The sequence below is a fragment of the Choristoneura fumiferana genome, chromosome 24 (genome assembly GCF_025370935.1).
Source record: "Choristoneura fumiferana chromosome 24, NRCan_CFum_1, whole genome shotgun sequence".
NCBI lineage: Eukaryota > Metazoa > Arthropoda > Insecta > Lepidoptera > Tortricidae > Choristoneura > Choristoneura fumiferana.
The window spans coordinates 13844408-13859678 of NC_133495.1; the positions used below are offsets into that span (position 1 = coordinate 13844408).

At 39.4% G+C, this 15271-nt stretch overlaps 2 protein-coding genes across 2 annotated transcripts; one reads left to right on the forward strand and one right to left on the reverse strand.

The window, feature by feature from the left end:
* The first annotated feature begins 280 nt into the window (after positions 1-280).
* Positions 281-7523, forward strand: LOC141441445 (nucleolar protein 9). Its single transcript, XM_074106182.1, has 7 exons — positions 281-576; positions 1090-1981; positions 2523-2676; positions 3609-3737; positions 4283-4447; positions 6289-6444; positions 7289-7523. Exons 1-7 carry the CDS (start codon positions 378-380, stop codon positions 7511-7513), a joined length of 1920 nt encoding a protein of 639 aa, XP_073962283.1. The 5' UTR covers positions 281-377; the 3' UTR covers positions 7514-7523.
* A 291-nt stretch (positions 7524-7814) lies between these two features.
* LOC141441490 (uncharacterized) lies at positions 7815-11468 on the reverse strand. Its single transcript, XM_074106248.1, has 3 exons — positions 11362-11468; positions 8601-8739; positions 7815-7946 (listed from the first exon to the last, which is right to left on the reverse strand). Exons 1-3 carry the CDS (start codon positions 11371-11373, stop codon positions 7831-7833), a joined length of 267 nt encoding a protein of 88 aa, XP_073962349.1. The 5' UTR covers positions 11374-11468; the 3' UTR covers positions 7815-7830.
* Between the last annotated feature and the right edge of the window lie 3803 nt (positions 11469-15271).

A 15271-nucleotide genomic window follows, 5' to 3' on the forward strand; every position in this document is an offset into this window, starting at 1 on the left:
AATATCCGGTTTTAAGGACCATTAATGCATTTAGGACGAGAACACTTTTCTTATTTTCCTGGCATTATTTTTTAAAGTTTAATCCCGTAGTTTTAAAGTTCCGTTAATTGGTACTGTAAATAAGCAGCTTTTTATCATTCATAATAAAATTAAATGTACATTTTCCATAGTATAGTAGGGTACATTACTTTGTGTTGGTAAAATAGCGAAACTTGTAGTAACTGAAACAACCATTGACATGACATTGACATATGTCAAATCTATCAGACACTCACAGCGTGCAGTTGACATATAACCTCTAAACACTATTTACGTTGTGTATCCGTTGTGTTTTTCATTGCTTTCGCTCCTAGAATAAAGTATATACAATTTTAAAAATGAGTGAGGAACAACCCCAAAGTGATCCAAACAAGAGAAAAAACAGAAAAAGGCCCAAGAATTTCCTCAAAAATGCCAAAATGTACGCCAAAAAAGGCCAGTGGGGAAGAGGCACTAAAATGTCTGAAGAATTGTATCAATATTTCTTAGGAATCTTGGATGCAATGAAACAGGGGATCGAAGATAGTGAAGAGAGACGTGAGTAGTAATTAAAGCTTCTAAATTTACGTTTCAATCTCATAAAAACGCTAAAAACATCAAGTAATAAAGTGGTTAGCGTCCTTGACTATGAAGCTAGGGATTCAGGGTTTTAATCCTGGTACTTACAGGCAGATATTTGTGCCAATGTCAGTCATGGATATTAGATTTAAGTACATCTAACATCCATGACACTAGCACTAACCAATATCTGTACATTATTTATGTAATATCTTTTGTTTTATACTCACAATACATGCTTTGCTGACTTGGATAAACCAATTTTTAAATTGTCCTATTATACCCTCCTGAGGCCTGATGTGAAATTTCTGTTTTCACAATTTGAACCGAACATCAATCAAGTAAAGTTCAATTTTTTTTTTATATCCTTAAGTTAGGACCATGGGATCCAGGAAGATACAACATGTTATTTTTGATTTCTTTTAACTTAAATGGATGGTTGAGTTTATTGGTAGAAACTATCTATATATTTCTTTGTGATTAAAATTACAGAAAGCCTGGTAGACAATGTTCTAGAAAGAACAAAAGGTGATGAACTGAACATAATTGGTAATCAGCTGGGATGCAGAGTTGTGGAGCTGTTACTACCATATTCATCGCCTGAGGACCTGGAGCGATACTTTGAAGTACTCTACCCCGAATTACGGAGACTTTGCTCAGATAACTTTACTAGCCATGTAGTTGAGACTTTACTACGAGTAGCCAGCGATAGAGCTACTGAACACTTACAAAGCGAAGGTGGAAACAATGAAGACAGCGAAGATGAAGCACCAAAAAAGAAAGCGAAATTAGAACTGAAGTTAGAACCGAAAACAGAATCAAAATATAGCAAGGAACATGTACAAAATTGCTACGAATTTGCATTGAAAATTTGTAAATATGCACTTAATAATCTCGAAGATTTTGTATGGGATGCATATGCTAACCATATTCTACGTAGTGCAATAAAATGTCTTAGCGGTATCACATTGCTTCCCAACGAGAAGCCTAAAGTAAACATGTTTATAATAGATAATAAAGAGAAACAAATTCCACCATCACCGTTTATAAAGAAAATGGTGTATAAAAATGTACCAGAAGAGTATAAGGAATTAGTAAAAGAATTTGTCAAGCGTTTGTCAGTATGGCCACAGTTTAAAGACTTAGCGTACCAGAATATAACCTCGGGGTTGCTTCAGGTGTTGCTATATGCAATAAAAAATGTAGATAAAGGTTTAACAAGGGATCTATTGAAACAATTGTTGAATGAAAGCTTTGCCCCGGATGACTGGGTGTCAACAGGGAACGATGACAAAAAGGAGGATAAGATTGATCTAGACAATAATGAGAGTGATGCTCCAAACTGTTCATTGCCACCAGTCTTTGAATCTGAACCTGCTGTAAGGTTAGTATTAGAAGTATTCTGTCTATTCCTATAAGAAATTAAAAGGATTAATTCAGAGTTTGTGTTAAGGGGCCATCCCGCCTGGATTATAAAGTATGTTGCATTAATTTTGACCATTTTTAAACTTCTATAGCAATAGGTATGACAGGGGAGGCTGTCACACCTATTGCTATAGAAACCATAATTATTACGTTCTCGTGTCATAAACTGCCTGAACCTTACCCCTAAATGTGTGACATTCACTAACCCAACTTACATAAGATCTACCTATCCTCTACCCATCCAATTCGCTGTCTTTACGTCGCTTATAGTATGCTTGAATGTTGTGTAGACATAAAGTTCCATACACAATATTTTGCTTAATAATTGTTATTTAATTTGGTCTACTGATATTTAAAAAAAAGATGCCATATCACAATTATCCGCATAATAAATAAACAAGAGTAAAGTATTGTAATAGCAAAAGACAGCAGATATAAATTTGATGATCAAGACTAAATTTTGTACTTAATTTTAAATGACATTTACTTGTGTCTTGCAGGTTGCTAGAAGCAGCATTGTTGGTGTCGAAGAAAAAAATGTATACCCAGATATATGCAAAGTGTTTCATCAACCGCCTGTCTCAGCTGGCCACCATGCCAATGCTGAACTTTACAGTGCAGCGCCTGTTTGACAACTGTCAAATTAAGGAAGAGGTAAGTTAACTTCCTGCCATTATTTGTCACCCATCACTTATGGCACTGCAGGCAGCGAGTGCAGCTGAGTTTGCAGTTCTGAATATCGCCTATTGCATTGTGCACATTTTGATGTTTTTATTTGTACAGTCAAAGGCCATAGCGTGAAATATATTTAATACGTTGACTATCGTCGACGTTATGTTTAGTGGTATGAAGAAAAGAAAATAAAAAATAAATGTAATTTAGTTAGGTTAGTATCATTTCTTTCTCTGTGAATGCAAATACGCATACATACGCTCACTATATTACATGATAATTGTTAAATTTCTCATGTAAGTGAATTGTGAATATTCTTATGAGAAAATAAATTCTTTAAACCGAAGTTGTACAGATATTTTTGACGTCTGGGTAATGTAAATTTATTTCCTTTTTTTTTTTATCAATAAAAAATTCAGTTGGAAAACCAATATTATACTGTAAAATTCAAATTATACACAAAAAATACAAAAGTACATAAAACTCAATAAAAACACGCAAAATAAACTACTCAAAAAACTAATTAGGGATTTTTGAACGTCGTCTTCGTTGCTACCCTAAAACGATGGAACACCATACCCTCCGGCCAGAAGTCGGAGCGCAGGAACATCTGCTGGTGCTTGGCAGGCTTTGGAGTCTAAATGAGCTGCTAGCCCTTTGAGACTTGAGCGGGAGGATGAACAGCTCAGGCTGGGCTCCCGGTGATCGGCGCTGTACCGCCTCGCGGACGTGCTCGAACACCTTCTCCGGCGTCGTCTTCTTGTCCAACCGAGACAGGTAGATGTCCACCCTCGGTACTGCAGCTTGAATACATAAATTCATGACCTTGACTGTAATAAAAAGTTCACACAGGTGCTTACATACATGAAGAATGAAAATAAGGTTTAATTAATTTTGATTATGTTTTATTCCAGCTGGAGCCGATGTTCGACGAGCTGTCGAGCAAGTTGGGCGACTTGTTGGCGTGCGGCAACACCGGCGTCGTCGTGTCGCTCGCTAAAGCCTGCCTGCGGGTTAAGGCCCGACAGACGCAGTTCCTCGCTGTAAGTAGTGGGAGGTGGATTGGAAGATCCCTCTAATCCTACTAAAGTTTGTATGTGTGTGTATGTTTATTACTTCTTCACGTTAAAACGGCTGGACGGATTTGGATGAAATTTGGTATGTAGATGCTGGACATCTGGAATAACATGTAGGCTACTTTTTATCCCGACGTTCCCAAGGGATAGGGTTAAAATCCCGAAATAACAGCCATGGGGCTTAGAGTTACGAAATTTGGCATAGTGGCTTTTAATGCAATTTCAATGAAAACCAAGATGTTCACGACTGCTGTACAGTCAAATGTAAAAATATGAACTTATTCAATCCATTCATGCCAGCTCTTGTGAATCGACCTGTATGTAGGTACCATTAGCTAAATATGTGGTGTACCACCCTAAAGTTGATAATCGTTTGCATGTTATAAAACAATAATGCCAATACACGTGTCTGTCAACTTGAAAGTTCCACTTTAGCGACATATTGATTTGATAGGAACTTGTTTAAAAATTGAAAGACCACTTATTTGGCTGATGCTCCCTTCCCCCTACAGAGTCTAGAGTCAGCCCTGAAGATAACCCCGGAGAACCAGAAGTACTTCCCGGTGCTGTGTCTGCGGCTCCTGCCAGCGGACCGCGTGGACCTGGCTACCTTAGACAAGGAGTATTTCATCAACGTACACGGCTCCGTCATACTGCAGAGCATACTGGATTTTCAGGTGAGCTCTTGGGATCCCTAAATTGAAGTTCAAGTTCTATATAATAAAATGTCGAATTACTTATTTCAAAGGTCGAAATTAAATATCTTTGTTCAATTTAGGCTATAACAAAAACTGAATGTCAAAAAAATCTACCACCGGTTCAGATAAACCTCTGTTGAGAAGAGTGCGCGAAGAAAAAATATTTTCGATATCTCTTCATTATAAATGCCAGTATAATACAGACCCAACTCACGAAAAATATAATACAATGTGTCGGCCACAGCTAAAGCAACATTAAGCAACATAGCTTTTATTTATTTATCCCTTTGAACTGGGTGAAGGTTCTGATCTTTGGACTTTGTTAAATTTGTTGCAGGTTGAAGTTGTTATAGGATGTCTCTCATCTTAGTGTGCCTCTTGGCTCTAGTAGCTTCCATTGTTCACGGTCTTGAGCAACTCTTCTCCATTTGGATCCCGCAGTAAGCTTAAGCTCGTCCTCCCAGCGCATTTGTTGTCGTCCTCGACGTCTTTTGCCATCTAATACCATTGCATTGCGTTATAATTTGTCTCCATTTTTCTTGTCTGGATCTCAACATGGCCGGTCCATCTCCATTTTTGTAGGTCTATTCTTACTTTAACATTAGTGAAAATTTACTATTTTGACGATAACTACGTCAAGTTCCTGTGTAGAAATACACACCTTGTGCTCCTTTTTACCCGGCATTGCTCACCCTACCAGTAGAAGTGAATAATCCTTTCCCATCGTTTTTTATCGGAAACGTTCGTATTTGTCATGCTACCTACTGCAGTCAGCCTCAGTACCCATCGAGACAGCGTAGGGGGAGGTCGCAACTAGAGATTAATAATCGATACCTATAGAGCTGCGATATAGAGTGGTTAACACCTAAGTTAAGATTTTTATTAGATTTTTGTTTACAATACATTCTCTGTAATAAATTGATCGAGGGGTTGTTTTTTTAATATATGGCTTTGTCCATTGGAGGAAAATTTTACCAGTCTTTTTTTACTTGATTTGGATAGGTATTTAACTAAATGTAAACACATAAACGTCAAGTGGTGTCTTAAATATTGAAATTCCCTCAATTAACTATCTAAACATTTACATTTCTGTATTGAAATACACTAGTCTAGTTTGTATTACAATGATAGATAAGTAAAATGTTTAAAATCCTTGAATGTACCAAATCTGGCAGCTGAAGTTTCCTTACATTTAGCTAAATATATGGCTCTGTCTCATCATCATCATCCCAGCCTATATACGTCCCACTGCTGGGTACAGGCCTCCTCTCAGAACAAGAGGGCTTGGGCCATAGTTCCCACGCGGGCCCAACCGCGGCGGCAAGGGCGGGGGTTTGGATAGCCAAACCAAGTAAAAAAAGACTGGTAAAATTGTCCTCCAATAGACAGAGCTATATTTAGCCATATAGCCGTTGTACGGTAAAATAATTCTAGAATACCAAATATGAGAGGTGATGGTGGATGAACGATGACTACGCGAATCATCGTGGGGGTTATAAGATCTCAAACAAAAAAAAGTTCCTTATTTATTTTACACAGACTGTCGCTTATTAATACGAGTATATACCTGTGTCGCTACAAATACAATAATTAATAGACGGCGGCACTCAGAAGTAGTCGTGCGTGGGTTCCTAATTTTCACGGACGGATTATTCAACCATGTTTCGAACCTCTCGCTCGCGCTTGGTAGGTTATTTGCAACGGCTTGCGAGCAAGAGATCCGATAACCTCTCAAGAGCGAGCGAGAGGTTCGAAACATGGTTTTATGGCCCTATAGCTCAGATGATAGCGGCGCTGATATAATAAAACAATATTTGCAGCGTCCAGCCAAAGCGGTGAGCGGCCTGCTGGAGCTGAGCGCCTCGGAGCTGTTGGTGATATTCTGCGACGCGAAGGGCAGCCACGTGGCCGACGCCTTCTGCAAGGGCCAGTTCGTGGGCGTCAAGGCGAGGGACAAGATGATATGGAAACTTAAGGTGAGACAGGGACGAAGCTAGAAGGCTTCCACTGTTGAACAGAGGCCACCTTACAGCCTGCATCCACTGATCGCTCGCGATTTCATCGGTCCACCTAGTAGGTCTACTCGTACCAACTCTATAACATCCGGGGTTTACTAGATCAATTTCCCAGAATCTTTATTTCCTAGTAGGAGAATTTCCATTTGCACTTTTTCCCAAATGCTTTTTTCACAGTAGCGTTTTTTTCCCAATTTGAATCGATACAGACACAGTGTCTACTTCTGTGTTTTTGGCCCTTCGAGCCGTTGAAAACTTCACCATCATCATCAGCCTATAGCAGTCCATTGCTGGACATAGGCCTCCCCCAAAGAGCGCTGCGCCCTGTCCTCGGCTAGACGCATCCAGCTTCTACCAGCAGCCTTTCGCAGATCGTCACTCCACCTTGCCAAGACGCGGTCTCCACTCAAGAACTCGTTTACTCCAGCTGTTGTTGGTTCTTCCACAGATATGACGAGCCCATAGCCACTTTAACTTGCTAATTCTCTGAGCTATGTCGATGACCTTAGTTCTGTGTCGGATAGCCTCGTTGTGGATTCTACCTTGCAAGTCGCTTAAAATTGGGGAAATAACGCGATTTTGTAAATAAGCTTCAGTAAAAAATCATAGTGGGAAAATAAAGCATTTGGAAAAAAAAGCGACCGGAAAATTTGCTATAAGGAAATAACGGTGGGAAATGAATCTAACAAGCCCCTATGGCGTATGCAAACAAAGGGGGAGTGAATTTTAATTGTTTGTGCAGGAGAAGTCGCAGGCAAAAGCTATTCTTTGGAATAAGGCACTAATTTGTGTTTATCCATTTCAGGGCTACTACCAAACGCTAGCACTCTCTCAGCACGGCTCTCGGGCCCTCGAGCGTATCTTCGACGCTGCATCATTAGAACAGAAGGTCAAGATAATGACAGAGATGAGCGACAAGAGCAATCTCTTGAACAGCACCAAGTTCGGGAGGCTGGTGGCTGCGAAGCTTGACGTCGAGGGGTTCAAGGCGTCGCAGAAGAAGTGGGAGGAGAAGTGGAAGGGGAAATAAAGATATGGAAGATTTTTTGGCGTTTTTTTTCTGTATCTGTACAAATTAGACTTCTTGACCATTATGGAACCTTACCACAATCCCACCATCCCTAACACCCGGTAGCATGGTGAACGGTTGTGTTGCTCTGAAGATGAGCTCTGAATGAGTTCGAAATGCGTTAGTGTAGTGTGGTGGTGATAGATTGGTTTGATGTGTGTTCTTACAGTGTGAACTGCATGGTCACACATTTCTTGCATTAACGTATACACTTGAAAAAACACATTCCTTTGGAAAATCGGGTAAAAATAAAAGGCATGAGTACTAGCTAGGTTTATTCACACTTTGTACTGGCACACGCCCCCACAGTTGGGCGGGACCTCTCCGGGCCTCAGGCTGCATATCTTGTTGCCACAGATGTACTCTCCCTTCCGAAGGTTCAGGTGGATGGGGGCTGGAAGCAGAGGGGCTGATGAGCGAAGGGATAAAAGGTAACAGCGGGGCTACTACGAAATTCGAAAATCGAAGTTCGTGTCGTTCCCTCCCTCGGAGACTTATACTGTTTAATACGAGAGTGAGAGGGATGATACGATACAAACCTCGATTTTCGAATTTCGGAGAAGGCCGTCAGCTTGTAATGTCTCAAGGTTAAAAATATACTTATGTATGTTGCCAAGATGTCAATAATGTCCAAAGCACTTTAAATTTTGGACATAAACTTTGGGAATTCCCAGGGGAATTTTTTACTACCAGATGGAATAGCTTACGCGTGCGAAGCCGCGCGTATACGCTAGCAAATGATAAAATTAAACGGAAAGCCGTGTCAACCCAGCGGTTTGTTCTACGACGTGTCCGTCTGAGGGTGGCGGGTTCGAGTCTGGACTTGCATCTATAATTTTTCCAGAATTTCTTTACGAAATCAGACTTAAAATTTACCACGAGCTTTACGGTGAAGGAAAACATCGCGAGGAAACCTGCAAAGCGATTCATTGGTGTGTGCGAAGTTCCCAATCTGCACTGGGCCCGCGTGGGAACTAAGGCCCAAGCCCTCTCATTGTGAGAGGAGGCTTGTGCCCAGCAGTGGGACGTATATAGGCTGGGATGATACCTCTGGTGGTCTTCTGGCCCTTGACGAATTGTGGAGTACGTCGTGCACGGAACAGCTGGAAATCAGCGGAGTAGTCGGACCTCTCGGGGACGGGGGATGAGTAGCAGCTGACTGCCAGCAGCACCAGGAGGCAAAGCACCTGGCACCAAAAACTAGCATAAGTACTTAATAGTAGATTGTACCTACAAAAAGATTAGAGCATAACACAAGCTATTTTACCAAAGACGGTACGGCGAGGGTTGATAGACACGTCGAGGGGAAAATGGGTTTAATGCTCGAGTTTTACACTGCTTTTCACTTAGATTGCTTTTGCTTCACTTTTTATGTACCTTTTATTTTTCATGCATTATTGTATAATTATATTTTTTTAGTTTTATTGATTTATTTGATTGATTTTTAATGGTAGGTATGTAAATCAAAAATAATTTAATAAATATGTAGAAACTTTTTTGTTTGTGGCTCTTTTCTCCTGTTACAGGGCCCACCTTGTAGAGGATTAGGAGAAGTATAAAATATATACGAGCACAATATTAGAAATAACATGGGAAAACAAAAACAAATGAATTGTAATTACTAATGAAGGTAGAGTCGTTATTAAGAAAGCCATTTAGGTTTTATGTTGTTTTTTTGACATTATTGTTTCTTTCTTTCTTTTTATTCGACTGGATGGCAAACGAGCAAGTGTGTCTTCTGATGGTAAGAGATCACCACCGCCCATAAACATCTGCAACACCAGGGGTATTTCAGATGCGTTGCCAACCTAGAGGCCTAAGATGGGATACCGCAAGTGCCAGTAATTTCACCGGCCGGTGTTTTTATTTTAACGTCAGTGAAAACCACCATTTAATTTTCGGGAATTACCACGGGAATTTTTAAAAAACCCTAAATTTCAATCCAGCTGCTGGATCTTATGATTTACGTGTGCGAGGCCGCGAGTAAACACTAGTTATTAGTAATTAATTACTTATTAGTTATACAAATATAATTCGACCTATTATTTGCTCCTAACAACATAAAACCTAAATGGGTTTGTAGCGGGGCGTCCTCGTGGAATGGAGTAGAAGAAAAGGCCAGGTTCCAGGCAATAAAGCGTATAATCATCCAATACACACACGAGCATAAACACACCACATTTAGAGTTTAGGGTACAATGAATATTATATAATATTAGACAGAAACAGAGTTAAGAAAAAGCGAGCGTCACACACGAAATTGTAAGCTTAGCGTCTAGCAGTTCTCGGAAGAAGAACATGGCGCGTCCCCAGAGACAAGATATCAGAGTGGGGAGAAAATAAATTATTCTATTGGCTAAAACGCGCGGGCACGCGAACGGTTCGAGCGCGGCGAGAGCGGGCAACATAACCGTCGCTCGTGCAGTCCCTAGCTGAGCCGTCAGATGGCGCTACAGTTTCTTAATAACGACTCTACCTTACCAATATTAGATGTAAAAAAAGTTTTATAAAAAAATAATTTTTAATTCAGCTTATTTCTGGTTGTACGTGCATCGTATTCCAAACTAAATAGAAATATAATAAAAAATAGAAGTAGGTCAAATTGGACACGCAAAATTTGATAACAGACAGACATACCGTCACAATACAATACAATACAATACAAAGACTCTTTATTGTACACCAGACATAGTAAGCGATACAGAAAACAAATTATTAAAATTACAAGGTGAGCAATAGGCGGCCTTATCGCTTAAGAGTGAAAACCACCACCACCACAATCACCAGGACAGAAGAAACTTAATAAAACGACGGTTAATGAATAACACCTAACTATCATGCTAAAAGATGGCAGATAGACGGTATTGGTTCTTAACCGTCGAAAAGCTTGGTATAGGTAAATACTGAGCGTACTATAGTTGCCTACTTTACAAAACTGGTTGTTCTCTGGGTCGCACGGAAATCATTCAACATAAATAAAAACGTGTATGAGATAAAGACTGTTTATTTTGCAAAGTAGTCTTTGAGAAAATAACTTTTATTGTAAGACCTAAAGACGAAAGAGGTGCTAAATTTCTTGCCTAAATTAGTTACTTTACTAACATGTATTACCTAATGATATAGTTATTTACATTCAGTAAGTACTCTGATTTTAATGGCCATTAGAATAAGTATGTTAGAATGTATTTGCTTGCCGAGCAAGAATGGGTCAAATCTTTAAAATAAACTATTTAATCCTCTTTCAGTGATCGGATCGACTTTCAATTTGATCAATATTTGGATGACAATGCAAGTAGAGTCAACAAAAAGTGCACTCAGCGAAAACCTTGTATTGGAAATTAGCTTTTTATCAAACTTTACAAATATGAAATTCATTTTGAGAGGAGGCCTGTGCCCACCAGTGGGATGTACATATATGTATATAGTGAAATACAAAAGCAATGCAATCAATTCGAAAAAACCATTTTAAAAAAACCTTCGAACAACAATATGTGAATTATGTACAAACCCTTTTCAATATCAGACGATGGAAAGAATGAGACAATACTTAGGAAGTGGATTAGTAAACGTAAATATTTGTTTACTAAACATTCGACTCGTTCGAGGTTCTCGAATGGCGTCCGCGGACCGGGAGACGAGCTGTCGGTAGGCCTCCAACAAGATGGAGCGACGACCTGGTTAAGATCGCGGGATCGCGGTGGATGCGGAAAGCACAAGACCGGTCTTAGTGGAGAGCCTTGGGGAAGGTCTATGCCCAGCAGTGTGTTTGGGTTGATATGATTATGATGATGATGAAACATTCGACTCACCGAAACACGCATGATGTCAGATCTCGGCTCGACGAGCTCGCCCGACCGCGTCTATCACAATACTGAGATTAGAGTGGCTGTGCATTTGTTTACTATAGTGACTGAGTGACTCATACGCCGATTCATACGGTACTTTGTTTAACCTAAAAATTAACCCGTTATGTAAATAAATATTTTGCACTTTCTTGAACACTTACTATGTACCTTGTATGTATGTATGTATTGTTCATGCATCATTGTATAATTATAATTTTTTAGTTTTATTGATCTATTTTGATCGATTTGATTGATTTTTAATTTTATATTAATAAAAAATTATTAAAAAATATAAGTAGGTATGTGTAGAATTTTTTTTTTGTGGCTACACCTGATTGGCTTGGTCTTAGACGAAGATTTTACTTTATGCACTAGAGCATAAAAGGTTATTTTATGTCACCCAGATCCAGCAAAAATACGAATTTTACGAGCATTAGAAGGGAAAAGTCCATTTTTTAACCGACTTCAAAAAAAGGAGGCGCTAGGTTCTATGTTGGAACACATGTTTGTATTTTTTTTATGTATGTTCACCGATTACTTAGTCTATTGTGGACCGATTTTAAAAATTATATTTTAATCGAAAGGGTATTCTTCTGAGGTGGTCCCATTGTCACCAAGTCAAGATCTGATGATGGGATCCTAGGTAAATCGAGGGCAAACCTCAAATTTTATAGGCACACCTAGAGCGATTTTGGCATTTTTAGCATTAAGATAAGTATAATTTGGTAAAATAAACCTGATGAAGAAGACCGTGGATGACCAATGGAACTCGTCAAAGCTAAGTAATGCTCGCTCGTCTATAAACGATCGTGATTCATCATCATCATCCCAGCCTATATACGTCCCACTGCTGGGCACAGGCCTCCTCTCAGAACAAGAGGGCTTGGGCCATAGTTCCCAAGCGGGCTCAGTGCGGATTGGGAACACCATTGGTATTGCAGATGCGTTGCCAACCTAGAGGCCTAAGATGGGATACCTCAAGTGCCAGTTATTTCACCGGCTGTCTTACTCTCCACGCCGAAATACAACAGTGCAAGCACATTATGATTGGTTATTTGGAGTCTTTTTGTATTTTTTATTTCAACTCCAAATTTGTTACTTTTACGGGTATCCCGTGAAACCATATCCAAAATCGATATGGTTTCACGGGATACCCGTAAAAGTAACAAATTTAGAGTTGAAATAAAAAATACAAAAAGACTCCAAATAACCAATCATAATTTGATTGCTTAGTAGCGACATCTCTTGTCTGGGTGAGCGGTTGGTTCCAAAAGAATGTGACGTCTCTCGATGAGAGCGAAACATAGATGTCGCTAGTGCTGCTGCATAAGTAGCGTAGTAGAAATAAGCAACCTGAGATATGTATGCATAGGAAAAATTCGTGTCTAAATTCCTGTCCAGCGGTGGTGTAGGGGTTATAGCACGCAGCACGGATTGCTGAGGACCTGGGTTCGATTCCCAGCGCTGGTCTCTTTTTCTGGTTTTTCTGTGCATCCATGTCTCAGTTTGTATTTTCGATAGTGCAAGCACAGCTGCTTCATGGCAGGATTAGCGAGCTAGATGCAAGATGGTGGTGATGGTGGTGGTGGAACTTTCGTGTAGGTTCTTCCTAAGGAACGTTAAGCACCACGTAATTACGCGACCATCAATCTGTTGATGTTGCGAATCCATAACATTGAGTTATGCAATGGAATTTGTAGCATCAGCAGGCTTACGGAACGAAGTCACGCAACTTAACGTATTCCTAAACCATAGTTAAGCTATACATTATATATAGATTTTTGGAGTCTTCGGGGTCACCACTTTGGAGTCTTTTGCAATGATACACACGCACCAGGTTAAGACGTTTATTCCATTTCACCAAGAGTTTACAGTTCGCATTACAGTAGTTATTTTACAAAACAATGTGCCACGGCCGCGAGTCGTAGAAGAAGAAAAACCTGAGAAAATTCTATTCAGTGTCACAGGCCATCTTGTCGTAACCGGCCAATCAACGTCGACCGCCAGGCGCGCGTGAGCGTTGATTGGTCGGTTCAAACCGTGGTGCACAGATAGAGATAATAATAGTGGCGGGATGATGCGGCGGCGCTGCTGGTCGCTTAATAGCGCCACAGATTCATAGGATAACTAGAATAATATTGTCTTAGGCATGATCTTAGCAGTAGCTGTGTAGGTACTTATACATATACCTTTTTTTTACAAACATCAATTTATAAATGATAATTTGACAAATTATTTACATACATAACAATAAATACTATCTAACATCCAAGACTAAAAGTATTTATAAACTAAACTATATACTTAATTAAATAAGTTGAAGTAATTCCCGACTTAATTATTTATCCCGCGCGATAAGCGAACTCCACGCGGGCGAAGCTGCGGGCACAAGCTAACTTAGTACATACATAATATAACGCACTACAACTCGTGCAAGGCCGCGCCTAAAGTATAGTTATGATAGATACGTAATTCAACTCATTCAAATTATTCTGAAGTTAATCTCAATGTCAATTGTTGTTTTATTTTTTGTTTCTCGGAATACCTGGAAAGTCTTATTGTAAATTAACATACAATATATTTTTAAGTGTTTCTCGGAATTGTCTTAAGGAAAGCCAATTTCAATGCTTTGTTCATTATTGTCATCATCATCCTACCTATATACGTCCCACTGAGCACAGGCCTCCTCTCAAGATGAGAGGGCTTGGGCGTAGTTCCCACGCGGGCCCAGTGTGGATTTGGAACTTCTCTCGATGGTTTCCTTCACCGTAGAGCTCGCGATAAATTTCAAATGTAATTTCGCACTTGAAAAACGCCTTGCCGGGGTTTGAACCCACGATCTTTTGCTTGAGAGGCCGTAGGTCAAACCACTAGGCTACCACGGCTTCGTTATTATGCATTAACATTATACAATTATATTTTTAAGTGTTTCTCGGAATAGTCTTAAGGAAAGCTAATTTTAATGCTATGTTACATGAACTCAATTACGAGTCGGGAATAATAGTTCGATAATGTTTTTGTACTATAAAATTATAGCAAATGGTTGATGCAAAACACCTCTGTACGTACAGTCACCTGCATATAAATCAGCTATACTTTTTCTCTTTTATAGTATGGCTTTTCTGTCCTAATTAATAGGACAATTTCGCCAGTGTCAAAGTACCTACTCTCTTTGTAGTTTTTGCAACTTGATAGTAAAATTCCAGAAACCACGTGGAGACTTACGCATTTAAAAATGTCAGACACTGTTAAGGTTAATCGCCGCATAAAACACTATCAAAATTATACTTCAACTAGCCAAAGAAACAGAAATAGCAAAATTAGATATTGTCTACATCCGCCATGTTCGAATTTCGAATGCTACAAATCGAATCAAAATCTGCTATAACGGAGCGTACAAAAATATCTGACACATCCTACCGACCCAAGAAATAGTTGTTGTGTCAGATATTGTGCTAGTGACTGTACTTACATATACACGACTACTAAGCTTGAGGTCCGGGATCGATACCCGGTCGCGGCAAAAATACAAATATTTGTTCTCGAGTTTTTGATGCTTAATTATTTATTTAAGTATATTTATCCATTGCCTAGTACAGTCAGGGACTTTAATTCATGGGCCACCATAGAACCGTTTTAAAGGAAAAGTCATTAAAATTTTCCTTGTTAATTAATGCCATGTTACTAATGGCTTGGTGGCTCATGAGTTAAAAGTCCTTGAGCGTACCTACCCATATCACAAGCTTTGCTTACTTTGGGGTTAGGTCAATTAGTGACAAGTGTCCTGTGATATTTATTTCGTTAACTAATGTTTTGACAAACGTTTCGCAACCTGATTCATTTCGCAACTGTTTAACAGTACTGAAACTGTAAA